General features: G+C 34.3%; 1 protein-coding gene across 5 annotated transcripts in view; it reads right to left on the reverse strand.

Moving 5' to 3' along the window:
- Positions 1 to 711: 711 nt before the first annotated feature.
- Xkr9 (XK related 9) overlaps positions 712 to 20,522 on the reverse strand; it is a 33,329-nt gene continuing 13,518 nt past the window's right edge. For all 5 annotated transcript variants that reach the window (XM_010609010.1, XM_010609009.1, XM_010609008.1 and 2 more), the window contains 2 exons: positions 5,224 to 5,444; positions 712 to 1,377 (listed from right to left, as the gene is read on the reverse strand). In XM_010609010.1, coding sequence (XP_010607312.1) covers positions 749 to 1,377; positions 5,224 to 5,444 — 850 coding nt within the window. In that variant the 3' untranslated portion in view covers positions 712 to 748. The remainder of the gene's footprint in view (positions 1,378 to 5,223; positions 5,445 to 20,522) is intronic.

Genomic DNA, 20,522 nt, shown 5'->3' on the forward strand with positions numbered 1-20,522 from the left:
TTTTTTTTTTTTTTTTTTTTTTTTTTGGTACCGGGGATTGAACGTACCAGTACCTTGCACTTGCAAGGCAGGCCACCAAACCACTGAGCTAAATCCCCAACCCTTGTTTTTATAATTTTTAAAACAATACAAATACGATATAATTTGGTTAAAACTATTTTAGCATCAATAGAATTAATGAAAATTATATCAAGCATAAAATTTTGATAAATTTTATTCCAGAAAAGCACTATAGTAAGTAAATCATAAAATTTTGAATCTTCTCAAATGCATGACAATACTCTTCTGTATTTTTTGAATTGGGGAATTCATGGAAAAGAGCATAGTAATACTCATAAGAATCCGTTTTCTTTTCCTGTCCCTCTGCTGCTCCCTTTTCCTCTACTCAATTTTCTCCCTACTCAATACTCATACACTGAATCAAGACAATAAATAAAAGGAAAATGAAGTATTCTGACCTTTACAGTTCTCTACAAGAGGTACAGGAATTTTAGGAACAATACAGTTAGAGGGAACCTCAATGCCAGCCTTTATGGGAACCACATCATTTCTCCCAGTTCAGGCCAAGACAGTAAGCAAATATCTTAGTGCTTAAAATCTTCAAAGCCACAAGAGAGGACTGAAAATGTAACAAACTAAAAGTTAATTTAAATAATAAAACATCATTACGTTCAGAATTAAAGTACCAGAATGGACATTAAAGGTGGCAAAAATAATAGAGAACACACACATAAAACATACACTTTCTTTACAAACCAATGAAATATCTCATTCTACAATATTTTTGAACTGGTTTTCCATCTATTTCATCACATTCTGTTTCTTTACCTCTATTTGGGTGAAAAATCCCATAATAAACAGTAAGAAAAATAATTCCAAAGAGAAGAGAAAGAATTATAGTGACACTGATAGGTAAAAAGTAGTCTGCATTAAAAATAGAAAATGGGTAAACCCAGAAAACAATCAATGTTCCTAATGTGGTCAATACCCTTACAAAATAATAACAAAACATTGGACATCTGGTATTCTGTCCCTTAATATTAAAAAATGTAAAGGTCAGAATAAATCCAACAATAATCCTATATAAAAATTCCATACTTTTGGAATTACAAAATTGGGTTTGCTTTTTAAATGCCCATATTAAGCCTATCAACCAAAGAAAAAACAACAGAAATAAAGCTATCTTAACATTTATGAACAATAAAAGTACAATACTCAGCATCCAAGATAATAATGTATGCAACTTGTAAAAGAGATATGTAACTTTGGAACAGGATCCATTTAGGAGATTTTTTTCAGGCAAGGATTTTCTTAAAGCTATTTGAAAATCAACAGTTGACCAAGAAATAGCACAGCAAGAAATCATGATGGCTGCATCTGCAAAACAAAAATAAAAGATATTGTTATAGGAATAGTAAACGCAAAATTAAATTATTTTATACTACATACATTTTATCTGTGAACTCACCCTCTCACAAACACACACTAGGCACCTTTTCATCTCATCTTTGTCATTTCCTAACCATAACCATTTTTTTCATTTTATGAAGTCAATTTCGATTCACCAAGAAATTTACTACTTTCTTTGCTTTTTACTCCTTCTTTTACCTCAGGACACTTCTGTTCTGTCTAAAGTACATACTTTGGAATTTCATTTAATGTTGTTAGGTTGTGGTATAGCTTTCTTTCTATTTTGGGGTGCTTATGAAATAATTCCCTCTTGAATCTGTGGATAAGAGTCTCCATGGTTCTGAAATTTTTTCACCATTAACTTTTCAAATATTGCCTCTGCTCCATTCTTGTTTCCTTTGGGGACTCTGCTCAGATACAACAGTCCTTCTCATCTTCTTTGTCTCTTAATATCTATTTCATATTTCCATATTCAATCCAAATAATTTCTTACCCAGTACTGATTCACTGTATATTTAATTGTGTCTAATCTGCTGAGTTTTTAATTTCAATTCTTAGATCTTTTTAATTCCCATAAATTCCACTTCTTTTTCAAAAATAAAATCATCATTATAGTTTCCTGTCCCATATTTTCCACATTATTTATTTCTTTAAACAAAAAGGATACTTGTTTTATACTTAATATCTGCTAATTTCTAAAACCTGAAGTCTTTTCTATTTCTGCTGACTCTTACTCATGAGACTTTCTTTTAGTGATACAAACTTTTTAACAATTCATTCTGCTTTGAAACCTATTCACAAAATTGTTTAGACATAAGAGAAGGGGAATTTCTTCAGGGAAAATTTATTCTTGTCTCTTCCTGATACCAATGGGCACTAACACTCTAGGACAATGATGGTGAATCTTTTAGATCTTTCAGTGATAACAAACAGCCAGCTGCAGCACACATGCAAAGATTCATTTCCACTGGTCTAAGACTATTTTAAACATATCACAGCTTGGCTGTTACTTCTGGGGTTATTTTAGTTCCTTCAGCTAGCCAACTGATGTGAATTTTGGTTGCAAATCTTATTGTTAAAATTTCTCAGGGATATTTTTTCCTGCTGTATCAAGCCTTGAGGCAATATTCCTTGCAGTGCAATCTCTTGAAAACAGAAACTGAGCTTTTATGGCTTGTATCTAGATTCATACCACCACCACCATCAAAGACTCATGAAGTCATAGATGGAGCTTCGGAGGTGGCTGGATCTAGGAGTTATGATGCTAGGATTACATTTGTGTGATTACTAAATCCACTGATTTGTTTACCATAATTCTGGGTATGGATCCTGGGTTTGGGTGGCACCACTGAAAAGTGAGTAGCCTAAAAGGGATAAAAGGGAGGAGCAGACTGCTTCTGCTGCTCTTGCTGCTTGTTGCTTCCTGCTTGCCATACCATGAACTGTTTCACCTCTGTCATGACCCTTTGCCATTACACCCTGCCTTGGCACCACTAACAATGGTCTAAAATCTCTACACATTGCAAGCTGAAATAAAACTTTCCCCTTTTAACTTTCGGTATCAGGTGTTTTTTTTTTTGTTTTGTTTTGTTTTGTTTTTTTGAGATAGGGTCTTATTATGTAGTGCAGGCTGGCCTCAAACTCACAGCAATCCTTCTGCCCCCACCCCCATCCCAAGTTCTGGGATTACAAGCATGTACCGCCATTCCAGGCCCATGAGTATTGGGTGTTTTGTCTCAGCAATGAGAAAAAAATACCTAAGACATTCTCTTATTCTAATAAGGAGGGCTTTTACAGTCTCAGGTTTATAGATCAGAGGTTACTACCAGAGAGATATCACTCATTATGAGGACCCTCAATTTTGCTTTCTGTCTCCAATACTATGAAAACTGAATTCCATATTTGTAAGTTTCAGTAGAAGCCCTCAGAGTATATATCTTCAGAGTCTTACTTAACTATGCAGCATTCTCACTTTCATACATATCTTGGTCTGTTATATCAGATATTTTACATTTTAGGAAGACTTCTTAAAATATTTTATCCATTAGCATTAAATATTTTCAGGGGAAATCTTGATGAAAATAATTAGCCTTTCCATGGAAGGGTTAATTCAAATAAATTGCTCTCTATCTGCTTTCCATCATATAAACACTTACAGATATTACTAAGTATGCAAGTTTTTGCCTTTCAATTGATCTTTATTTTATCTTCCTTTTAGTGTGATTTCAGAAGGAACTGAGATAAAATGTTCAATATTCTGAAGGACTTCTATACATAACCTGATTTATTTTTATATTCTGAATAAGTTTTTATGGACTATCAGATAGTACATTATTTAATGAAGAAAATCTGGATGCCTAAAACAGCATAAAGATGAAAAAATATTTAAAATGTCACTACCTAGAAAGCAGCCATATTTAACATTTTGTATTATTTTCTTCTAGACATGTTTCATTATAGTAATTTCTCTGTAGTTTTAAAAGTATGTTGATAGAAAATTTTGCAAACTAACCACTTTTTGCCTAAATTTTGTAATTGCTTTTCATGTCATTAAAACTTCTTTATAAACACTTTTTCTAATGACTACATAATGTTTCATTCTACCAGTCTACAAAAATACATTTATCAATTCCTCTGTTGTTAAACAACTGAGTCATTTCTCACTTCTTGCTATTTTTAACTAATTTGCCTCATGTTTGAGGAAAAAAATTATAAGAATGGGGACAGAACTATCACATAGAGATGCATAAGATTATTCATCCCAGCATTTAATAGTAAAATATTAGAAACAGCCTAAATTAACATAGACCACTTATTAAATAAATTATAGTATATCTATAATTTGTAATACTCTGCAGAAAAATAAAATGAAGGAATAATTTCTGTAATGATATAGCTAGTTCTCCAAGATACACTGTTACATGCAAAATGTTTTAATCTTTGTTACTAATTGTATTAAAGATAAAAGGATATATGCTTTTTTAGTTTTCTGAAAGGATCATAAAATAACTGATAGTCATAGTTTCCTTTCTGAGCAGAGGAAGAAAGGAAGTGAAAGAAAAGAAGAAGAAATAATATATCTTTTGTTTTGTGCATGAAGACTTTTATTATTACTGCATATTGATTACATAAAGTAATGGATTTCAGAAAGTACATTTGATATCTGAACCATGTTACCAAGTTTTCCTTTCAAAAAGTAGTTCTTTTTTCAAAGAATTGAAAAATTCTAAAGCCTAAGAATTGAGATGTGTTATGCACATGTGCAAATTCCCACAGTAAATATAATCATTATGGACTGTAAATATGTATGTTTTAGTTACTTTTCTCTCGTTGCTGGGACAAAATATCCAACACCCAAAGTTAACAGAGGAAAGGTTTATTTAGCTCAGCTTGTAGCGATTTCAATACATAATCAGCTGGCTCCAAAGCAGGGTAGCATGGCAGACAAGCATCACAAAGGAGAAACAATTCCTGGTGGGCAAAAGGTAGCAAAGCAAGCAAGAGACCTTGGCAAATTTTCTTCTTTCCCTTTCATAGTCTAACTAGGCTACTGGGATTAAGGCAGTGCCAAACCAATCAGTGGACTGATTTACTAATCACACACCCTTAATCACACACTCTAGATTCATCCATGTCTGAAAAAGTCCCACGAATTACATGAGGCTTGAGGAGGACATCTAGACACAAATTATAACAATGCACTAATAAAAATTTAAATTGTTTAAATATAAAATTTTTTAAAATTCTAAAACCCACCTGACAGTTATAAAATTGACATATGGCATCCATCTAACAAAGAGTATAAAGACTTACACTGATTAAAATTTGCTTGACCATGCTCCAAAAAGATGTAGAGCTGAATAATAAGTTGTGGGCAGCCTTCCAAGTAAGTCTCGAAGAGTCTGAGCATGCTCAAATCAGTCACTGCATCTATAACTTCTTTATGTGGATCAATTTGTTCCTCCATTAAGTCATTAGTTTTGTCACCATATTTGAAAGCAACATGGTAACCTCTTTTCAAGGCAAACCAATACCTATAAAATAAACATGAACATTTATCTTCAGTCATATATTTTTATAAATTTAACTGATACATAAAAGGAAAATTATGCATATTTATGGGATATTATGGATGCTTCAATACATGTATACATTGTATAATACTTAAATCAGGTTAAGTACATGTATCTCCTCAAACATTCATACTTTCTTAATGATGAAAAATCCTTTTTTCTAGCTTTCTGAAATATACAATGGATGACCAAAGGGTACAGTAAATATTTAAATTTAAAAATATATTATACTAATATTTACTTGCCTTAAAAATTAACATATATATATATAACATATATGTAATACTAAAATATTGCAATTAACTCTTAAAATATTTCCCCTCAATTCAAACACTCTTATGCTATCATTCTTGCCACTTTCTGAAACATTTCTGGAAGTCTTCCTTCATAGGTACCTTTCTAGGGTATGATCAAAAATATAGTGCTGCCAAGTGGCATTTGCCAAGTGGCATTCAAGAGAAAGGCATGCTTGTAAAAGAAAAATGACAGTGTGTTCTCATTCATCTGATTCACTAGATCTGTCTTCTGGCTCTTCCTCAAAGTCAAAATGGCCATGAAAGGTAAACATTTTGAATGGAGTCAGAATGTTAAGGGAGCCACAACAAGGCAACTAACATATATTAACAGTACATGACAGGGTAATTAGTACAGACAGCAGACTGGAAGAGGAAACAGAAACAGTAGTTAAAGAGTTCAGACTCAGCAGGGCATGATGGTGTACACCTATAGTTCTAGCTAGCTTGGGAGGCTGAGGTGAGAGGATCAGTTGAGACTAGAAGTTTGAGACTAGCCTAGACAACACCATGAGATTCCATCTCAATCTATCAACCAATAAAAGAGTGTACTCTGTAATTATGCCAGAATGCCCGTGTTCAAATCCTGGCTCCATCATTTACCTCCTACCTTAATCTCTCTGTGCTTCAAGTTTCTACATCTGGAAAATAAAGCTAATCATTATACCTGGCCTCACTGGGCCGATGTGATTATTAAATGAGCTAATATATATAAAATTCTTAAACCTGTACTTGTCACGTTAAATGCTATGTGAGTGCCTGTTAAAAATCAGATGGGGGCAGGGACAAGGTGAAAAAATGAGAACCAAGACCTGTCATGTAAATGTACAAGATCCCAATAATGAATGTAATTGTACTGTATACCTAAAATGCACCAATAAACTCAATTTTAAAAAAAACAGATGGGGCTGTTCAGGAATGTGTACATTCACACTTCTGGTAACTTCAGAGATTTTTTTTTACAAATACTGTAGAAATCAATGGCAAATCTTACAAAGTTCTGCTTATCTGAGGCTAATTTCATGAGAAAGAGAGTATGAATATAACTTTTTAACCAACAGAACACTGTTTCAATTTTATGGGACAAATGGTGAATAAACCAGTAGAGAGGGGTAGAGAGTGCTTGCATAGCACAGTTTGTCTCTACATTTGTTTTTGAGACAGAGTCTTGGTATTATATTTCAGGCTGGTATTAAACTCACTATGTACCCACACTGGCCTTGAACTCACAGAAATACTGCTGTTTAAGCCTCCTGGATGCTGGTACTAAAAGCATCTGCCACCATGCCTAGCTATTTCTACCTATTCTTGTATTTGCAATAAAATGGTCTCAGCTTTTGATGAATGATGAATGATGAATCACCTTCTATCAGGCAAACTCTCCTGCTAGTAACAATGATAAATTGTGGACAAAAATTTCTTTACAAACAAAAGCACAGAGGACCACCCAAAAATAAGAAGAAATTTGAGGGCATTTAACCCTTGAAAGAAAGGAACTACACTGCAAGAGACATATGTTTATCTTACTTTTACTCTTAAGGCACTCCACAGTCCAAAGAGCAGAAAACAGACACAGCTCAAGCAGTGAGTCATGATCTTTTGGCCCAACGAGTCAAAAGACTAAGTCTTGGTCTTCCAAAGAGGTTAAAATTTAAAGGAAGATCCCAGAAAAGAGGGAATCACAGAGCAGAAACTCCAGAGCAGATACAGATAAATTAAAAATTGAGGTGGGCTGGGAATTTAGCTCAGAGGCCAGAGATTTAGCTCAGTTGTTCTGCCACCTACTTCGCAAGTACAAGGTCCCAAGTTCAATCCTGGTCAAAAAGAACAAAAAAAAAGGAGCTTAGGAAAATGATGAAAACCATGAATGTCCAACATAGGAAAGCAATAGAATCCATGAAACATTCAAATTGATATCCAGAAGATTAAAATTTCCATTGAAAGTACACACAGCAGAATGAGCCAATGTGAGGACAGAATATCATATACAGAAGACAGGATTGCAGTTAGTGATCACGAAAAGAAAGGTTTCTTAAAAATTAGCAGGGGACAACAAAAAAAATCAATCCAACAAGTGCTAGATAATGCAAAGAAGATTAACATAAGACTGAATGGAGTCAATGAAAAAACAGAAGATAGTGCAAAAGACATTAAAAAAAAAATCTGTCCACTCAGTTAGCAGAAATTTTCCCAAGCATGAAAAAAGAATTTGACATACCAAAAAGTGATACAGAACACCAATTATTCATTATCAAGAAAAAAACTACACCACAGCATATAATAGTCAAGATTTCAGAAATTCAACACAAAAAGAGAATATTAAAAGCAGTTAAAGAAAAGAAAGAAATCACCTATAAAGGAAAGCCAATCAGAATCACAGCAGACTTTTTTAACACAAACCCTCAAGCCAAGGAGAGTTTGGAGTAAAGTATTTCAAGCCCTAAAAGAAAACAACCCCCATCCCCAATTGATGTACGTTGCAAAACTACCTTTCAAAATTGATGAAACAATAAGATATTTCCATGACAAAGAATAAATTCATGACCACCAAACTAGCACTCCAAAATGTTCTGAAGGACATTTTAGAAAGAGATAATGCGAACTATTGACTCCATGAACCCCACCAGAATGAATCTGCCAGGCAAGGCAAGTAATTAAACGGGGGGGGGTATGAAGGAGCCAATAACATGACAAAGATAAGTCAGTACATATCAGTTATAACCATCAATGTAAATGGTCTCAATTTACCAACTAAAAGAAACAGGATGGCAGAATGGATCAAGAAGAAAGATCCAACAATATGCTGCATACAAAAACCACATTTAATTCAAAAAGAAATTCACAGACTGAAAATAAAAGAATGGAAAACAATACTTCATGTGACAGCAAAAAGAAGGGGTAGCTATTCTATTTTCAGACAATGTAGATTTCAAGCCAAGACTGATTGAGAGACAAAGAAGGTCACTATATTCTTGTAAAGAGAACAATCCAAGAGAAAGAGATAACAATCATAAACATATATTCACCAAACACCAGCATACCCAACTATATAAAACAAATATTAATGACGATGAAAAATCAAATAAACACTCATACAGTTGTAACAGGGAACCTCAATATCCCACTGTCATAGATACACAAATCAAGTAGACAAAAAATCAAAGATAAAAAATCAGAACTGAGCCAAAGTTTTGAACAAATAGACTTAGTAGATGTCTACAGAGTTCACCACCCTACAACATCAGAATACACATTCTTCTCAGGTGCACATGGGATGTCTCCAAAATAGACTATGTAACAGCTCATAGAACATGCTTAAGCAAATGCAAAGGAAATGAAATTGTTCCATGCATATCATCAGACCATAGTGCAGTGAAACTGGAAATAATTGGCAAAATAAACCACAAAAACTTCATAAACACATGAAAATTTTAAAACTTGAACAACCAAGGAGTCACAGAGGAAACTAGACAGTTTCTGCAAATACACAACAATGCCAATACAACATACCAGAACTTATGTGACACACTGAAAGCAGTCCTATGAGGGAAATTTATACAGTGAATTCCTATATCAGGAAAACAGAGTGAGCTCCAATAAACAACCAAATGTTGAACTTCAAGCTTCTAGAAAAAGAAGAGCAAGTCCACTCCAAAGCTTGTACAAGACAGGAAATTATAAAGTCAGAGTAGAAATTAATGTGATGGAGACTAAGAAAACAATACAAAGAATCAATGACTCAAAAGAGTTGGTTCTTTGAAAGATTAAATGAAATTGACAAACACTTAGCCAGCCTTATCAAATAAAAAGGAAAGAAAAGACTCAAATCCATGCAATTAGGAATGAAAAGAGTGAAATCACGATGGATCCTACAGAAACCCAGAAGATCATCAATAACTACTTTGATAACCTGTATTCTAATAAGATGTAAAACACAGAAGAAATGGAAAGATTCCTACATATATATAAATCACCAAAGCTGAAGCAAGAAGATATAAAAATTCTAAATGAACAAATATCAGTCGATGAAATTGAAGATGTAATTAAAAACCTGCCAACCAACAAGGAAAGGCCCAGGCCCCTGATGGATTCACTACTGAATTCTACACGAAATTTAGAGAAGACTTAATGCCACTGCTTCTCAAACTCTCTAATGAAATTTAAAGGGAAGAAATACTCCCAAATTTATTCCTGGAAGCAAGCATTACCCTGATACCCAAAGGAGAGAAGGAAAAAGAGAACTACAGGTCAATCTCCCTAATGAAAAGAACTGCAAAAATCCTCAGTAAGATACTGGCAAAAAGAATAAAGCAAATCATCAAGAAAGTTATACACCATGGCCAAGTTAGGTTAATCTCAAGGATGCAAGGACAGTTCAACATACAAAAAGGGCTAAAGGTGTAGGGAAAGTGGGAAGGGTAGGGAAAAGGTAATAAGGGAAAAGAAAAAAATATGACAAAATGAAATAAAGTGTTTGTAAATGGGAAGGGGAGGAGGGGGTGAAGGGAGGGCAGGGACAAGGGGAAAAAAATGAGAACCAAGACCTGTCATGTAAAGGTACACGATCCCAATAATGAATGTAATTGTACTGTATACCTTAAATGTACCAATAAACTCAATAAAAGGAAAAAAAAAGGAATGGCTGTTATCAAGAAATCAACCAGTAACTAATGCTGACAGGGCTCAGGGGAAAAAGGAACCCTTCTCCACTGTTGGTGGGAATGTAGACTGATGCAACCACTGTGGAAATTAGTGTGGAGATTCCTCAAAAAACTAAAACTAGAAGTTCCATTCAACTTAGCTATTCCCCTTCTTCATATATTCATGAAAGAATTAAAAGCATTATACACAGCAATATATGCATATATACATGCCCATGTTTATAGCAGAACAGTTTATAATAGCTAAATCTTGGAAACAGCCCAAATGCCCATCAACAGATGAATGGATAAAGAATATGTAGGGGTTTTTTTTATATACAATAGAGTACTACTCTCCATAAAGAAGAATAAACTCAAGGTATTTCTAGCTGAATGGATGTACCTCAAGACTATACTCATAAGTGAAATAAACCAAACATACTACAGTTTCTCTGGTGTGAGAGACCAAAAGTATAAATAAGTCCAAAATGTACAATAGATATTGAAAATTGGAAGAAAATGTTAAAATGAAAAGGGAAACATGGAAAGGAGGGGGGAAAGGAAGGGAGGGACAATAAAAAGAAAGAATGGGAGAAAAAAATGGAAACAAAGCTTTTGTAAATAAGGAGAGGAACAGGGGTTGAAGGAAGGGGAGGGGAATAGGAGAAAAAAGAAGCAGCAAGATATATCATGTACAGGCACAAATTCCCTATGATGAATGTTATCACTATGTACATCTAAAGTGTACCAATTAAAAAATCTACAAGGAAAAATATATAAGAGGTAAAGGATTAGAAATTTTTAAGAAAGATATGAAACTAGAATAAAGTCAAATGGAAATCTTATAACTGAGAAATACTATACATAAATAAAAATTTATGGGATAAAAGAGCAAAATAGAAACAACAAAAGAAAGGATCAGAGAACTTGAAGACAGTTACTATGGACTGAATATTGATCCCCCTCCAGTTCATATGCTGAAAACTAATCCCACTGTGATGGTTTCTGGAGAGAGGGGGTAAGATAACCTGATGGAAGGGATTAGTAACTTTATAAATGAGGCTCCAGAGTGACTTGCCCTCACACCACATGAGGACAAACTAGAAGGAATCACCCAAGAAAAAGTCTTCACTTTACTTAATCTGCCATCACCTTGCCTCTTAAACTTTCTAGCCTTCAGAACTATGACAAATAAATCTATGTTGTTTAAAAGCCATCTAATCTACAGTAGTTTATTGTAGTAGCCTCATCAGACTACAGATATTATCAAACTAAAGCACAGAGGGAAAAATGGGGGAGAGGATTAAGAGAACTTCAAAAACATGTATAATTAAAGTTCTAAAAGAAAAAGAATGGAACAGGAAAAATGTAGCTGACAAACCATTGGTGAAAAAAAATATTTTCCACATTTGATCAAAAACAGCAAAAGACAGATCTGAAAAGTTCAACAAACTAAAGCAGAAACAACATAAGCAAAATCATACACAGGTGCCTCATTCTTAAATTGCTGAAAATCAAATATACAGAGAAATTTTTTGAAAGAAAAGAAACACATGCTTGACACAGAGAAACAATGAGAATGCTGGCTGACACTCTCACTGGAAATAACATTAGCCAAAGAAAACCATACAAATAATTATACTGAACATAAATGGATTAAACATCCCAATGAAAAAATTGTCAAACTGGATTTAAAAAGCAATGATTATCGCCCAGCATGGTAGCGCACACCTGTTAATCCCAGCACTCAGGAGGCTAATTAATGTAGGAGGATCACTGTGAGTACAAGGCCAGCCTGGGCAACATAGTAAGTTTAAGGCCAGCCTAAACTACATAGCGAGACCCTGTCTCAAAAAAACAACAAAAGCAATGATTAGCAAAAGACTTTCCTTAAACACAAACACACAATCAGTTAAAAGGAAAACACAAAACAGTTTTTATAGTCATATTAATATCTTAGATAAAACGGACCTCAAATCAAGAAATATTACAGAGATAAAGGAGGATGGAATCACAGTAGTATAAAAATCAACTCATCAAAGAGAAATAACACTTCTAAATCTGTAAATACATAATAATGTAGCTTTAAGATTATAGGCAGCAAAAACTGTTGAAAGCAAAAAGAGAAAAACACAAATCCCCAGAATTAGCTGAAGCATGTAACACCTACCTCAAGTAACTGAAAGAGATAGCAGACCTCAAAAAAAAAGTCAGAAAATATATAGATTTGGGTAACACTATCAGCCTAACAAATCTAACTGACAGTTATAGAACATTACTATAACAACTGAACATTACAAATCCTTTTCAAGTGCACATAGAATGTTCACCAAGGCTATAAGTGGGGCAATAAAAATAATTGTTAATGAACATAAAAAGACTGTAATCATGCAAAATATATCTCCTACTAACAATTAAATGAGAGATAAACAATAAAATATCTAGAAATCCCTCAAATACTTGGAGATTGAAGTAAAGGACACAGATCCTAAATATTGTACCTTAAGTAATTTGAACACTTCTAGATGATCTCTCTAAAAACTTTTAAGTTAAAAAATAAGAAAGGAGGTTCAACTTAATCTTCCTCTTAACTACCTAGTTACCATTTTAGAAACTGTATAGAAAGACTTGTGGATCTATGGGAAGAGGAAATCTCATCTCCCATTATTTTTTCTTTTATACAATTTAAACTATTTTTATTATGTATTTAAAAGAAGCAAAAATACTGGAACTTCCATATTTGAAATAATTCAAATGCCTTTCACATATCTGTGAAGGGAAAAGTGTCCTTTGGAAAAGAAAGGTTTTATCACAAATCATACCTAAAACAGAAAAGCAAAAGTGACATCTAATTTACATTCAAGAAATTGAAACATTTGACTCCACAGAGCCCAGAGCAGTAATAGCCTACTTAATAGCAATAAGCACACATACCTAATACACAACTCAGGTTGACATTTCTTGTCTTTTATCTACCAACTCAAATTCAGTATCTATTCCTTGGAGAAATTAATTCACAATCCAGCAAATCTCAAGTTTTCAGTACTTAACTTAGCCTAGACAAACCTTTGGATAATTGGCCTATTGTGAACTGTAAACATTTTTGCTTCCTTCTTATTTGTCAGTATTCTGCCACTTCCTAGACTAAGAAAATACAAAGAAAAAAAAAAGAAAGAAAAAGGAAAAAGAAAAGGCCAGGTGTCTTTTCTGGCTAACATCTTTACTAATAGCCAACCTAATTTAATTTTTTAAATTATTTACATAGGCAAAACATTCAAGTGATAAAAAAAATCGAAATACACAAAAACTCATACAGTGAAAAAAAAACTCCATGCTACTCCAATGATCTAACTACTAAGGCTTCATGCTCCTTCATGACTACAATTTATTATTATTAGACAAGCAAGTACAACTTGCTTTCCACCATCTTTTTTTTTTTTTTGTACCGGGGATCTAACTTGGGTCCTTGTGCTTGTGAGGCAGTCAGCAGAACCCCTGAGCTAAATCACCAGCCCCTCCACCATCTTTCTTTACAGAGATTACAGCAAACTATACATGCTGTTTGCACCATGTTTTTACTCTTAAAAATACAATTTTTGAATATCTTTTTATTCTAGTACATAAAGCACTTTATCATTCTTTATAACAGCTTTGCAGTTGTCATTTCAGGCATATATCATAAACTTTATTAATAGACATTTAAATTGTGGTCAATATTTTATATTATATACAAAACAGAATAACACTGTTTACATAGCATTTACATTTTATTAGGTATTACAATACTCTGGAGATGACTTAAAGTATACAGAAAGATATGTACAGGTAATATGTAAAGACTATTCCATCTTATATAAGAGATTTGAACATCTATAGATTTCAGTGTCTGCAGGGAGTCTTGAAACCAATTCCCCATGCATACCAAGAGACAACTTATTAATTCTGACCAGTACACATAATTGCTGTTCTGCTTTTTGTTTGTTTGTTTTTTGGATACCGGGGATGAACTCAGGACTTTGTGCTTGTGAAGCAGGTAGCGGAAACACTGGGCTACATCCTGGCCCCCATAATTGCTGTTCTGTGTGTATGCACGCGCACATGTGTGCAGACCAGAAAGAAAAACTGGGGAAGGGAAGGGGGAAAAAGGAGGAGAAGAGAGGAGAGGAGAAGTGAGGGGAAGGGAGGGGAGGGGAGGGGACATAGAATATGTGAATGAACCTGGAGGCTACATGTTAAGCAGAACAAGCCAGATACAAAAAGATTGATCTCATTTATATATGGAATCTGAAAAAGTAGAACTTAAAGAAACAGAAAGACAATAACAGGGGTCATGGGTGGGGGAAATGCAAAGATGTTAATCAAAGGGTACAAATTCTGGAGACCTCATTACAGCATGGTGGCCACGGTGAATTGTTAATTCTTTGGTTCTGGTTTTTGGTTTTGGTTTGGGGTTTTCTGAGGCAAAACCTCCTTTTGTAGTTCAGGCTGGCCTCAGATACCCAGAGATCCTCCTGCCTCAGCCTCCCAAGTGCTGGAATTATAGGCGTGCACCACCACACCTGGCTCTGGCCATGATTAACTGTAATTACTGTATATTTGAAATTTGATAAGAATAGATTTTAAGTATTCTTTCCACACTTTTTTAATTTTACCTCCTGAAGCTCTATCAGATTCTCAAAGTGAAAATCACAGAAAAATCCCATCAAGCTCCCAGAAGGAGAGGAAAAGAACCCATTTAAAAATATGCATTCTGTTCTTAGCAAGACCTGCCCTCAAGAGAAACTATTTTAACAGAGCCTAATCAACCTGGGGGAAAGAACACCAATTCCAACCCTCTCTCCTGGCATCCCATTCTACCTAAGCGGTGGTGGTTAGAGGATTTGGGGAGTCCACAGACCGGTGTATAGTCTTAGTAAACCCAGAAGCCTAATCACAGAACTAAAAATATCCCCACCACCACATCTTATGAATACTAATAACCTGTTTACCCAGCTTTCAACCAAAACTTACAAGACATACTTCAAAACACAGTCTGAAAACATACAGTAAGTCAGATTCAGATGTGACAAGAATGTTGGAATTACACATGGTGAATTTAAAACAACTAAAATTAAAACATGAAGGCTTCAAGTGGCAAAAGAAGAGAACGTATACTGGAACATTTTGTTCTTTGCAAGACCCTCCCTCAAGAGAAACTATTTTAGAATAGACACCAGTGTAAGCAGAAAGATGAAAACTCTGAGAAATTATCAAAACGAAATGACCAAGATCAAAACCATTGTAACAGAAATAAAGATAGGCCCATTAGTATCCTGAACAAAGCAAAGAATCACTGAACCTGAGGACATGTCAATGAAAACGTCTAAAACTGAAAAGTGAGGAGAAAAAAAGTCTTGAAAATCAGAAGAGAATATCCAATCATTGGGGGGAAACTACAAAAGGTATAACACACACATAATGGGAACACAAGAAGGAGGAAACAAAAGGAACACAAAAATGTCTTCCATATTAATTTTGGATATTAAATCACAGATCCAGGAAGCTTGAAGAAAACAGGCATCATTATAAAAAAATCCTAGTATATCAACTCAAACTGAAAAAAATCAAAGACAAAGAAAAAGTCTTGAAAGAAGACAGAGAGATAAATAAAAACTCCTATCCACAGAGCTAACAAAGGTAAGAATTACATCTCACTCCTCAGAAAAGATGCAAGAAGAAAGCAGTGTGAAATAATTGAAGTGTTGAGAAAGAAAAAATAAAAACACCAACTTACCACTCTGTGTCTATGAGTTTATTCTCCCAAAGTGAAGGATAAATTAAGACTTTCTCAAATAAACATGGAGGAAATTTGTTTTAAGGAGAGCTGCCATGTAAGAAATGTTAAAAGAAGTTCTTCAGGAAGAAAAAAATGAAAGAGATCAGATACGTGGATCTACATAAAGAAAGAACAGACCTTGAAAAAGAATAAGTGAAGTAAATAAAACTTTTATTTTCCTTATTCTTAACTGAGCTAATAGTTTCGCCAAATAGCAACAATGTTGTTAATTATGTAGGCTTGCATAGGTATATGTATATATCTTTAATATAGATATATAGGGTATGTGCTTATGCACACTTATGTATAAGTAAAATGAATAATAGCAATGATACAAGGAGCAAGAAAGAAAAATTAGGATTATTTTGCTACTATGATGTACTGACAACACTTGCAAAGCAGTGTACATTGCTTTTGAAAGTAATGTGAAATTAGCTGTAAGTGTACTGCAAACTCTAAGGTAATCACTAGAAAAACAAAGTGTAATTAGTATGCTTAAAAGGAAGAAAGTTAGAATTATATTAAGTATCCAAAGCTAAAATGGCAGGAAAATTAGATGATAAAAATTAGAATAAAGAACAAGAGAAATGAATAGAAATCAGTAACAAATACAATATATAGTAATTCAGTAATCACTTTAAACATCAATGGCCTAAAACATGCCAATAGAGATTGTCAGATTGGGTCAAACACAAAGACCCAACCACATGTTGAATAGAAGATACTTACTTTAAATATGAAGAAACACATGAGTTAAAAATAAAGAGCTGGGGGCCATGATTTAGTTCAATGGCTCCACACCTGACTCACAAGCACAGGGTCCTGAGTTTGATCCCCAGTACCAAAAAAAAAAAAAAGTCTGGGAATGTAGTTCAGTTGTAGAGCATTTGCCTACCATTAATAAGGCCCTGGGTTTAAATCCTAGCACCCCCCAAAAAAGAACGTTAAAAGCGTAAGAAAACAAATCACAGACTGGGAGAAAACATTTGCAAAAGATATACCTAATAATGTTATCAAAAATACATAAAGTATTCTTAAAACTGAACAATTAAAAAAAAACTCAACAATAAGAAAAGGAGCAATCCAGCAAGAAAAAGTAGTTTAAAGACCCCAACAAATATCTGACCAAAGGAGACAGGCACAGGAAGCAGACATACAGAAAAATGCTCAACGTTTTACGTAACCAGGGATATAAAACAAGATACCACTACACATCTGTTAGAATGACCAAAATAAAGAACAGTGACAACAACAAATGCTGCAGAGGATAAGGAGCAATAGGAAACCTCATTCACTACTGGTAGGAATGTAAAATGATACAGCTACTTTAGAAAATAGTTTGGCATTTTCTTGCAAAACTAAACATACTGTTAGCATGTTTATAATAGTTATTTTGCTCCTGGTATTTACCCAAATAACTGAAGACAATGTCGACACACACACCCCGAAATCAAAAGCAAACAAACAAAAAAACAGAGATGTTTATAACAGTTTTAGCTTTATAACTGTCAAAACTTGGATGCCACCAAGATATCTTTCAGTAGATGAATAGATAAATGAACCGTGATAAATACCCAGACAATGGAATTAGCAGTAAAACTAAGTTATTGGGCCTTGAAAAAATATGGAACTTTAAGTGCATATTACTAGCAAAGAAGCTGTTATGACTTAAATCTAGAATGTCCCCAAAAAGACTCACGTGTTTCGGAGGTAGGGCTTTTGGAAGGTGATTAGATAAAGGGGACACTATAATTGATTTGCTGTTATGAACTGGGGCCTGACTGGGGTGACCTGGAAAGGTATATCTTCCTCCCCAGCTCTCCCTCTCCCTCTCCCTCTCTCATCCCCCCCCCCCCCCCCCCCCCCCCCCGCTTCTTGATCACCATGACATGAATGACTTTCCTCTGCTATGCCTCTCTGCCATGCCATTTCTGTGTTGGAACTAGCAAGCCATGGGCTATAATCATGAAAATAAATCTCTCTTCCTTTAAGTATGGTTGTCTAGTATTTTTTCCAGCAATTAGGAAACTGACTTATAAGCCAAACAGAAAAGGTGACATTCTGTATGAGTCCAGGCTATAAGACATACTGAGAAAGACAAAACTAAGGAGAAAATTAAAAAAAAATCAATGGTTGTCAAGTGTTAGCAAGGAGTAAAGAATAAATAGGTAGATCACAGAGAATTTTTAGGGCAGTGAAACTATTCTTTATATTATAATAGTAAATATATGTCATTATGTATTTGTCAAAATTCATAGAATGTACAACACAAACATTGAACCCTAACATAAACAATGAATGTTGGATGGCAATGATGTGTCAGTGTGAATTAATCTAGAGTATGCCAAAAAATTGTACACACTTCAGGGAAAGAAATGTGACACATATCTGGAAGCTAATGACCACCACGCTGAGTACTCCTGTAATTGTAGAGGCTAAAGGTCATTTGTTGTAATCTCATGATGTCTCAATAAATTTAGTATTTAAACAAGTTTTTCTTTTCCTGAAGTGTGTATACATTTCTTGGTGGACTCTGTATTTTAACAGATGTACTAATCTGGTGCAGGATGTTGATAGTAGGGAACCCTGTGCAATGTGTGGGGTAGGAAATGATGGGAACTCTGTTCCTTCTGCTCAATTTTGTTGCGAATCTAAAAGTGCTCTAAAAAATAAAGTCTATTTTCAAAGAGAGAAAATAAAGAGTGCATAACTTCAAGATACATTAAAAAGCTACAATAATAAGTACAATAAGGTTTACTTGCAAATGATATGATTTATTAGTCATTTTCCTGTTGGTGGAACAAAATACCTGATAAACACAACTTAAAGAAAGGGAGGTTTATTTTAGCTCACAGTTTTAGAAGGTTCAATTCATAGCCAGATAGCTTCAAGGCAAAATCAGAGTGGTGGGGTAGCATGGAAGAGGGAAGCTGCTCAATTCATGGTAGCCAGAAAGCAGAGAAAAAAGGAAAAGAGGGACAAGACTATACCTCTTCCAGGTCACACCCCAGTGACCCAACTCATCCAATGAAGTCCCACCTCTGAACACATAAGATTCTTAGGGGACATTTCAGATCTAAACCATAACAGCGATTACATAAAGAATTACACAAAAAAAAGTTTCTAGACTAAAAGACCTTAGCAATGTCATAGGACAAAAGATCAGTATAAAAGCCAATTAATTCTACAAATCAATAATAAACAGTTCAAGTCAAAATTTAAAATAAATACCCATTCTGATAGCTTCCCCCAAAATGAAATACTTGGGGATAATTATAATATGTACAAGACTTTTACACTGAAAATAAAAAATACTGTTAACAGAAGTTAAAGTAATAAAAATGTTATTTGTGGATTCAAAGAACAAATACTGTGAAGATTTCATTTCGAACTATTTTAAATATGTACATTTGAATAAATTCATATCTCAGTAAAATTTGTTTAAAAGTTTATTGAAGTATTATTGACACAAACTTTCCTTTAACAGATTTGCATACCAGGTCTGTATAACCTATATATGCCAAGGACCTCCAAGCCATAAAATTAAGTGTAGAATCTATCTAATGCATCCTCCAAGAGCCTCTAAGGAATAATCTCAAAAGATCTAGGGAAGTATTAAAGTTTGTATCTAGATGTTCCCCTAAAGCCTCATGTGGACATAGCTGGGGCTATTTGGAGGTGGCTGGATCTACAGTGTGTGAAAATAGATTAAGGATGTGGGATAACTAAATTAGTCCACTGCTCGGTTTAGTATAGTTCTAGGTGTGGATAATGAGAAGTCTCACATTGGATGTGGGTGTTACCATTCCATAGGCTTTTAGCCTGGATAAAATAAAAGAGAAAGGGAGGCTGGCTACTGGCTTTCTGCCTGTCCTGCTTAGAACTGCTTCTGCGCTGCCATGTAATCCTGTCTTGTAGCCAGCGAACTATACACTGAAACCTCTTCAAACTGTGAGCTAAAATAAATCTGTCTTCCTTTAACTAGTGGGTGTCAGGCATTTTGTCCCAGTAATGAAAAAGTAACTAAGATAGAAGGGCTTGGGAAAGACCCCACACATACTTTTTTCAAGCGCAATAACCAGGATATGATTACTGATGCCAGGCCTATAGAAAACGAGGCAGTATGAGTACCTAATAACAGTAGCAGAACCAGTAGTAATAAACCTGAAAAAGCTTCAGTATTGTAATTGTAAATAAAACTTGCTTATATTCTATTTGAAAAATATAATTGTATTTATAATATTTCATATTATATACTTGATATATTTATAATATATTTTATACTTATATA

The sequence above is a fragment of the Fukomys damarensis genome, unplaced genomic scaffold (genome assembly GCF_012274545.1).
Source record: "Fukomys damarensis isolate Sample0158 unplaced genomic scaffold, DMR_v1.0_HiC HiC_scaffold_5, whole genome shotgun sequence".
NCBI lineage: Eukaryota > Metazoa > Chordata > Mammalia > Rodentia > Bathyergidae > Fukomys > Fukomys damarensis.